Source organism: Somniosus microcephalus, unplaced genomic scaffold, assembly GCF_052327205.1.
Source record: "Somniosus microcephalus isolate GS21.2 unplaced genomic scaffold, FLI_Smic_1.0 scaffold672, whole genome shotgun sequence".
Classification (NCBI taxonomy): domain Eukaryota; kingdom Metazoa; phylum Chordata; class Chondrichthyes; order Squaliformes; family Somniosidae; genus Somniosus; species Somniosus microcephalus.
In genome coordinates this window covers 77,470-86,301 of record NW_028225859.1, presented here as the reverse complement: position 1 = coordinate 86,301, position 8,832 = coordinate 77,470, and the positions used below count along the sequence as shown (strand labels likewise).

The window sequence follows — 8,832 nt, the reverse complement described above, 5'->3', positions numbered from 1 at the left end:
CTTTAGCGACCGCCCGACTTTACCGCCCCAAAAGTGGCTATACTGAATTTCTAGGCCCGTATCTTTTACTGTTTCTTCTGCTATTTGCTTTGATTTTGTGCCTGACACGGGCAGCGCAGCAGTAACCATACTCACATGAACATCCACGTCTTCTTCAGTAGAGCTCACATGACTCATTGTGGGTGCTCGGGTTAGTGCATCTGCTAACACTATGTATTTGCCTGGTGTGCAGATCAGTTCAAAGTCATATCTTTGCAGCTTCATCATGAGTCGTTGAATCCTTGGAGACATCTCATTCAGGTTCTTTTTCATGACGGCAACCAGCGGGCTGTGGTCTGTCTCAACTGTGAAGGTGGGAAGTCCATATATGTAGCCATGAAACTTTTCTAGTCCAACTACCAAGCCTAGACATTCCTTTTCAATCTGGGCGTATCGACACTCAGTATCAGTCATAGACCTGGAGGCATAGGCAACAGGCTTCCAATCTTCACCCTCTGCTTGTAGCAAGACCGCACCTAGGCCATCTTTTGATGCATCTGTTGACACTTTGATTCTTTTTGTTGGGTCAAAGAAGGTGAGTACAGGTGTGGTTGTCAGCACTGTTCTGAGGTTGATCCACTCTTGTTCATGTCTTTCTGTCCATGCGAACTCATTTGTTTTACGTAGCAGGTCTCGCAGACAGGCTGTCTTGGCTGACAAGTTAGGAATGAACTTTCCAATGAAGTTTATCATCCCCATGATGCGTAGCACTCCTTTTTTGTCAGTGGGTCAGTGCATTTTGAGGACGGCGTTTACTTTTTCCATATCTGGCTCTATTCCTTTACCAGATAGATTATCTCCTAGGAAAGTGACTTCCTGGATGCCAAACTGACACTTGGCTTTGTTGAGCTTCAGTCCATTCCGGCATATGCTCTGTAGCACTTTAGTCAGTCTCTCATTGTGTTCTTTCAGTGTGGAGCCCCAGATGATGATGTCATCAACATAGACCCGAACTCCTTCCAGACCTTCAATTATGTGTTCCATCGCTCTATGAAAGATTTCAGATGCAGATATTATCCCGAAAGGCATTCTGAGGAAACAATACCTGCCAAATGGTGCGTTGAAGGTACAGTATTTGGTGCTCTCTTCATCCAGTTTTCGTTGCCAAAATCCTTGTGAGGCATCGAGCTTTGTAAAGTATCTGGCACCTGACATTTCACTGGTGATTTCTTCTCGCTTGGGAATCTGGTAGTGTTCACGTTTTATGTTTGCATTTAAGTCCTTTGGATCCATGCATATTCTTAGATCATTGTTCTTTTTCTTGACACATACCATGGAGTTAACCCAGTCTGTTGGCTCTTCGACTTTCCTGATGACTCCTAGTGTGGTCATTCTGTCCAGTTCATTCTTGAGCCGGTCATGCAGGGCTGCTGGAACTCTTCGTGGAGCATGTACCACTGGCTGAGCATCCTCCTTTAGCTGGATCTTGTAAGTGAATGGTAGAACTGCAAATCCTTTAAACACATCCTGGAAATTATTCACTACAGAATCCACCGAGTCATCTGGTCTGCTTATGGCACAGTTTATACGGTAGACTCTCTTGACCAGTTCTAAGTCCTCACAAGCTTTGTCACCCAGTAGTGAATCAAGTCCTTCAGCCACAACAGAAAACATGAGATGATGCACTTTGTCTTTGACTGTCACTTTAAGTCTGCATACACCTAAGCTATCTATTTTCTGTCCATTATAGTCCTTCAGTAGTACTGACTTTTTCTGTATTTTGGGCTTTTCTTTCATATTGTTAATGTCACTCATACTGATTAAGTTTGCTTTTGCCCCAGTGTCTAGTTTCAATGTAACTAATGCTCCATTTACCTGCAGTGGGATCATCCATTTGTCCTCTTTTACTGCATTGACGTTATGTTCAGCATTGTTTATTGCTGAGGGCTGCACATTTTCTGTATCCTTTTCAATATTGTCACATGACACCATTCCTACAAAAAATGTCTCACTTAAATCAGTGTCCTCAATCACATTAACTCGGACTTGTTGCCCTTTCTTTGTTTTTACTTTTGAAAAGCATTGTTTGGCAAAGTGATTCTTTCCATGACATTTTGTGCACATTTTCCCAAACGCTGCACATTGTTTTAACTGGTGTTTGTAACCACAGCGTTTTCAATTAAAAATTCCTTCCTCCGATTGCTTTTCACTTCTGTTCTGCCCATGTTTCTTCCCCTTGTAGGACACAGCACCGACAGCAGCACTTACTGCAATCGCATCATCATTGATTTCACTGAAAGTCTTGGCATGCTTTTGAGCTAGCTCGCTAGCTTGGCATATTTTCACAGCAATTTCCAATGTCAGTTTGGTTTCTCTCAACAGACGTTCCCTGACTTTTTTTTATCATGAATACCAAACACAATCTGGTCACGAATCATGGATGCTTTAAGCTCAGAGAAATTACATGTCTGTGCTTTCAGTTTCAGATCAGTCAAAAAGCTATCAAAAGTCTCATTTTGCTGCTGTGTCCGTGTACCTCTCGTAGGTTTCATTCTTTTTGGGAGAACAATGTGTATCAAACTTCTTTAGCACATCGTCTAATTTTTCTCTGTTCTCCTCTGCATTAAATACAAATGTATTAAATACCTCTATCGCCTGTGGGCCTGCAACCGTGAGCAGCAATGCTATTTTCCTTGCGCCTGGCTTCGTACCAAACCCGATGGCAGCGATGTAGAGTTCGAATTGTTGTTTAAAAGTCTGCCAATTGTAGTCGACATTTCCTGTGAGTTTCAAATGCTCTGGTGGCTTCAAATTCTCCATGTCGCGTTGCACAATATTCAGCAGATCTTACCAATCCTGGTACCATGTTATGTTCATTAATAACTAGTCGTTTTTATTAAGAACAGCTAGCTTTTGCTAGACACTTTATTGAGCACATGTGGACTAGGTACAGTATCTGTAGAGGCCTCCATCTTGACTGCTGCCTTGTGGGTAGCCTAGTGCATCGTGGGTTGCCCACTCTTATGTACAGACAGCACCACCTAGAGTACCATTCCAGAATGACAGGTTACTGATCATTCCAAAAATCTCCAGAACAGAGAAGAGTGAATTACATAAACCATACAACACAGAAATAGGATGTTTGGCCCAACTCTCTTCCGCAAACAGCAGTTGATGCTCGGTCAAGTGTTAATTTTAAATCTGAGATTAATAGATTTTTGTTAACCAAAGGTATTAAGGGATATGGGGCAAAGGCGGGTATATGGAGTGAGGTCACAGATCAACCATGATCTCAATGAACGGAGGAACATGTTCGAGGGGCTCAATGGCCGCCTCCTGTTCCTATCCAGCTCATGTTGTTTATTCTCTACCCAAGCAGTGGTCCTAATACCATGTGGCTGCCCTGTTCCTATACCATGGCATCTAATCTCGTTCAGGTACATCATCGGAGAGAGGTTCAGTTGTAACTACAGTGGTGTTTGAACTTGGCTCCCACCAGCAGTAAAAGTGAAGGTGGTCTCCCCAGAGTGTCAGAACAATCATGGGTGTGCAAGACACGTGACGCATCAATCGGCTGAGCCATTACAAATGTCCAAAGAGCTTTCATTTCCCTTGTGGTGTGGAAAACCAATGTATTTTCCAGTTTAACTCCTAGAAACAGTCCAGCCAACATTTTATTATGAATCAGTCCATCCATGTATACTCGCTCAGTGCTGGAGAGAATATTTAAAGGGCCCTTGTCGCTTGGTATTTTCAAATGGAGTTCATTCATTCCCTTTAGATGAACTATTTTTGAACAGCTTTAATGGATGTTTAATTTGTGGATTCTTCAGGAACACTCGGAAATCACCGCACACTTTGTGGGTTAAGGGCAGTCTTTTGGAACAGTTGTGGCCATTAGCGATATACCGAATGAATTATTGGAAATAATCTAACTACTATTTGATCAGAATTAGCTAGTGGATCCCTACTGTCTTGTTTCGCACACTTTGTACAAAAATAATAAATTGCAGGACAACGGATTATTACAATTTAAACTCTTTTAATGAAGCGTCAAGTCTGTAAGCTTTCTCAATCAGTACAGCACCGTGTGGACAAGATGGAGTTCGGACCCCTGGGTCTTCTAAACAATAGCAGTCCTTACAGATGCCTGCAGGCCAATGACAATGCAACATGTGATCACGTGAATACAATAGGTATTGCTTCGATGCCTGCGGGCCAATGATAATTCAGTATGCAAATGTTACACCTACAACAATGCTGCTGCAATAGAAAGTAAGTTAGTTTTTGGTAGAAAAATCATTGGCTTGAATAGGATTGATATGATTGTGGCAGAGAGCACATAGGGACAGTAACACAATTCACTATGTATAGGCAATGTTATCGCTCCACGTTATGTACGGAACTTGGTTGGGTTATCGGAGCAGGGTCCCTTTAAGAGTCGTCGATTGTGTGTCGATGTCATAGCCCTGCGACGAGGCCGAGTCCCTCAGTCCATGCGGAGAGTTAATAAAGCTAACACGTGTTTTTCTTTGCTGCTATGAAAGTCTCGCACTCTATTTCCAGTGACTCCTACATGATTACTGATTTAGCTTCACTTTACCCAACACCAACAAACTCCCCGTAGGACACACTACTGCTCGATTCAGACTAGTGCTTTACTTAATCCCAGACATCAAGTATTGCCGTCGGTGGGGCTAGAAAAAGATAGTAACCTGGGAAAGAAAGAGAATGATAAACAGAAATGATCCTGCCCAAATGGAAGTTTCTAAGATGGCCAACGCTGTACTGTGTACACATGTCACACAGCTTTGGCAATCTAGTGCGTGACTTGTGCCATCAGTCAAATGTAAAGACAGCTCAATAGCAGATCATTCCCCCACCTTTACAGGTAAAAGTCTGAAGCAAGACACCAGGCATGTACTCTCCCTTCTCCTGACTGAAGAGTCACTACTGTCAGCACTAATTCAACCCCCTTCACCCTTGCCCATTTCTTTGTTTTAAACCACCACAGCTTAATGACTGTTTGCTGGCAGATGTTATAAAAAACCCTTTTCAGCAGGAACTGTTACCGAGAGCTCAGAAAACCATTAGAATCCTCTCCAGTGATGATTTGAAGATGTGGGCACAGCCATCCTGGGAGTGACTTCTGTATTTTGAACTTGGATCATATTACACAGCTGTGTATTGTGCAGTGGGATCTTAACCAGATCAGCTATTTAATTAAACAAAGACAAACCAGTTCAATGATGAATAACCTTTATTTCCATGTACTGTGACAGTTAGATGAGAAAACTGGGAAATAATGACAACCAAAGTATTCACCACCAGAAGTTGGTCACACTTCATGTCCAACCTGTATAGAACTAATGGTTCAAGAATCCCATTCAACTCAGGCTGTGCTTGTCAAACAGGTACTCTCCCATGCCATTCTCAGGGGCTCCCAGTCTCTTCAAGTTGGTGATGTGATCTCCAAGCTTCTTGATCATCTTCACTTGCTCATCCAAGTAGTGGGTCTCCAGGAAGTCACACAACTGAAAGTGAAAAACAAAGCACAATTAGCTCAGAGGAGACATCATCAAAGGCCTTCTGAGCTTCACCGCCCATGGAGATGGTCCTTTATCTTCTACTGGATGGGGTAACTGGTACAAGTGCTGCAGAGAAATAGGTGGATTGGACGTCAGATTAGATTTACTCCAGGAGTAATGCATTTACCAATTTAAAATTGGAAAGCAGAACCCCCTTCAGTTACAACTTATCCTTTGGTGTCCCAATTTCAATCTGCTTTATGCACTGGCCTCATCTCAGTGAGATCCTGATGTTGAAGTCTTTTGTGAAAGATCATCAGAAAGCTATTGGGCATGGAGATATTGCTAAAGATCAGTGATCAGATTAAGCTCCCCAGATAGCCTTCAACTCACCCAAAACATGGCAAGTGTCAGCCATGGCTTACTGGTACCACTGCCAGTCAGAAGGCCCTGGGTTGTCCCATTTCAGAGAATTGAGTGAAAACCAACACTTCACTGCAGTACTGAGGGAGAGCTGCAATGTCAGAGGTATTGTCTTTTGGATAAAACAGTACACAAGGTCTTGTCTGCCCACATGGTACTATTTCAAAGAAAACAAACTGGAATGTCAGTGTCCTGGCCAATATTTATCACTAACCAACTTAATAAAACAGACTATCTGGTGATTTCTCTCATTTCTGCAGCAGGATCTTGGTGTGCAGATTGACTGCCATGTTGCAAACATTACAATAATGACACTTCAAGAAGTACTGAATTGGCTGTAGTGTTTTTGGACACCGACGACAAGGAAGGCACTGTAGATATGCAAATCTTTCTTTAAATGAGACATTAGGAACTTACATGAGGGTCAGTGTTCCCAGTGGAGAGTTTGTGTAGATCCAACAGACTCTGGTTGACATCCTTCTCCAGCTGCAGAGCTCTCTGCATCACCACTAGGCCATTGCTCCACTCATCCTGCTCTGGTTTCTGAGAGTTTGTAGGGGTGGGGTATAGAGTAACATTGGAAGAAATTAGTTAACAGACTTGAACATTTCAGGAGTTAGTCAGATCACAACTCAATGTCATTCTTGATATTCTAAGCCAGGATTTTAACCAGACAGTTCATCAAGAATTCTCCTTGGAATGAGTTATTTGACTTGAAATCACAGCACTATAGGCTCTAAAGTGAGATCACCTAAAATGGAGCACAATATTCCAAATGAGGTCTATCTAGCAGTAATTGCAGTAACACTTCCTTGCTTTCTATTCTATGCCAGAACATGAAGCCCACCTTTCAATCAGCCTTTTGTCTCTGCAAGCTAGCTTCTAAATGACATCTGTACTGGGACACACCCCAAATCCCTACACTCTTACATCTGATGTGAACATCAACCACTTCCTTCCAGTCAACCCCCTAGCCAGTCTCCAATTTTGCCCTGGAGCTCACTATAGACCCTAGCTCAGCAGATCACTATTTGCACATTTAGATCATATGCACTAGTCACCATCCAGTGGTCTATTTTATACCAACTGCCTCCTACTCCACCCAGTTTTATTGGGGTCACAAGGTTGCTTCTAATGCACTTCCAATTTCTGCCAGCAATCTCCTGCCTTCTGAAAATCCATGCATACAACAATCATTGAGCCTCCTCTTGGAACAACTTCCATGACTCAGATAATCTAGTATGAGGTAACTAGCCTACTTTTCACAAAACCATGGCAATTCTTCAAAGTTTGCTGAATCTAACCTTGACATCCTCCAGGACAACACGCCCCCCACGCATATTCTGGAATTTCAGCAGTTTCTCAGCATGCTCACGTTCCTCATGTGACTGCTCCTTGAAGAACTCGGCAAAGTGACGCAGGGCAACATCATCCCGGTCAAAGTAATACGACTGCAGGTAGAGAGAAAAATGGAAAAGAGACAATTGAAATCTAGATCTGATCCATGGCCAACTCAAATGGTAGCAACACCAATACTTTCCAAATCCTTTTTGAATATGTTGGAAGCTCCTCATTGAAGTAGCTCAACAGAATAGGAGGTTATGTTACTAGAAAATATTAGCGAGCTTTAATGCTTTTTGGAATAAAGCTCTCAACTACACTTGGTCAAAATATCTGTGGTATCTTCTTTTGTTCCCAGATGAAAGTCTAAAAGCAGAGAAGGAAAAGAGCCAAATCTTTAAAATTAAATAGTTTAACACCATCCTCAGGTGAGAAAGACTAACAGGATTCACTCAATTAGAGGGGGATAAAAACTGGCCAGAACCAGCCAATGTTTCACTAACTAGTCACCCAATTCAATCTAATTGTTGCCATCCAAGTTGGAAGTTGACTAGTTTTAGTGAATCTTCAAGATGAACCCTCCATTACAAACTTGATGAAACCCTGGAGTTAGTTTCAAATATAAACACATCAGAATAGGACAGAGCTATTACAGAGCAGGAAAGAGTCCTTCTGCAAGATCACTGTCTTAAGAGCATTCACTGGATTAAGACTGGGGAGGGCTATAGAGAGACCCTCTAAAGCCCATTCATTGACCTAGAGAAATTCTACCTGCTTAGAATAAAATAACAGCCTTAATTTTGAAATAGGACCCCAAAAATACAAAACTCACCATGGAGAGATAAACATAGGAGGAATAGAGCTCCATGTTGATCTGCTTGTTGACAGCATCCTCACAGTCCTTGTGATAGTTCTGACGCACTTGGGAGGCCATCTTAACTCTTCCTGTTGCAAAGCACTGAGCTCAAACTCCACTGTAGTAACAACCTAACCTCTACCCTCACAAGCTCCTGCATTTCAACAGGGTCTGGCATGATCAATGATGATTGACAATCCCTGTGAGCCAGTCAGGATCTTCCATCAATCCAGGCACCAATTAACAAAGGAGAGGGGGCGGTGTGTGATACCCAGAGCCAATCAGAGCTTTGGAATACAGAGGTTTGGATGATTATTCTGTGATGTCATTGCTGTTGGTTTCTTTGACTTTCCTCAAACTGAACTTGAAAGCGTCTCTGTTCTCAGAATCAGAGTTTCACAACATATCTCAAAGAGCTCGATGAAATTCCACCCTACAGATGGTGTCGAGCACAGCCGGCTCTAAGTTAACCCGTCTCTCGGAGAATTGATGGGCATCTCGGTGGCTCCAGAATGAGTCCGTGATACCAAGGTTCACAATGTTGACCACAATAGATTGAAAGAGACTGACCTACACCAGTCAGTCTGCAGTGGATCTGCAAAGCAGCCCACAACGAGTTGGGGAAATGGAAAGTGGATCAGTGGGGAGCTTCAGACAGAATCTGTTGCTCCGTCACTGTAAAGGGCGATGTGGACTTTTATCCCC

General features: G+C 42.7%; 1 protein-coding gene across 1 annotated transcript; it reads right to left on the bottom strand.

Annotated features, from left to right (window-relative positions):
• Positions 1 to 5,221: 5,221 nt before the first annotated feature.
• LOC147081215 (ferritin heavy chain, oocyte isoform-like) lies at positions 5,222 to 8,255 on the bottom strand. Its single transcript, XM_085980902.1, has 4 exons — positions 8,104 to 8,255; positions 7,235 to 7,381; positions 6,348 to 6,473; positions 5,222 to 5,513 (listed from the first exon to the last, which is right to left on the bottom strand). Exons 1-4 carry the CDS (start codon positions 8,203 to 8,205, stop codon positions 5,367 to 5,369), a joined length of 522 nt encoding a protein of 173 aa, XP_085837028.1. The 5' UTR covers positions 8,206 to 8,255; the 3' UTR covers positions 5,222 to 5,366.
• Positions 8,256 to 8,832: the final 577 nt, after the last annotated feature.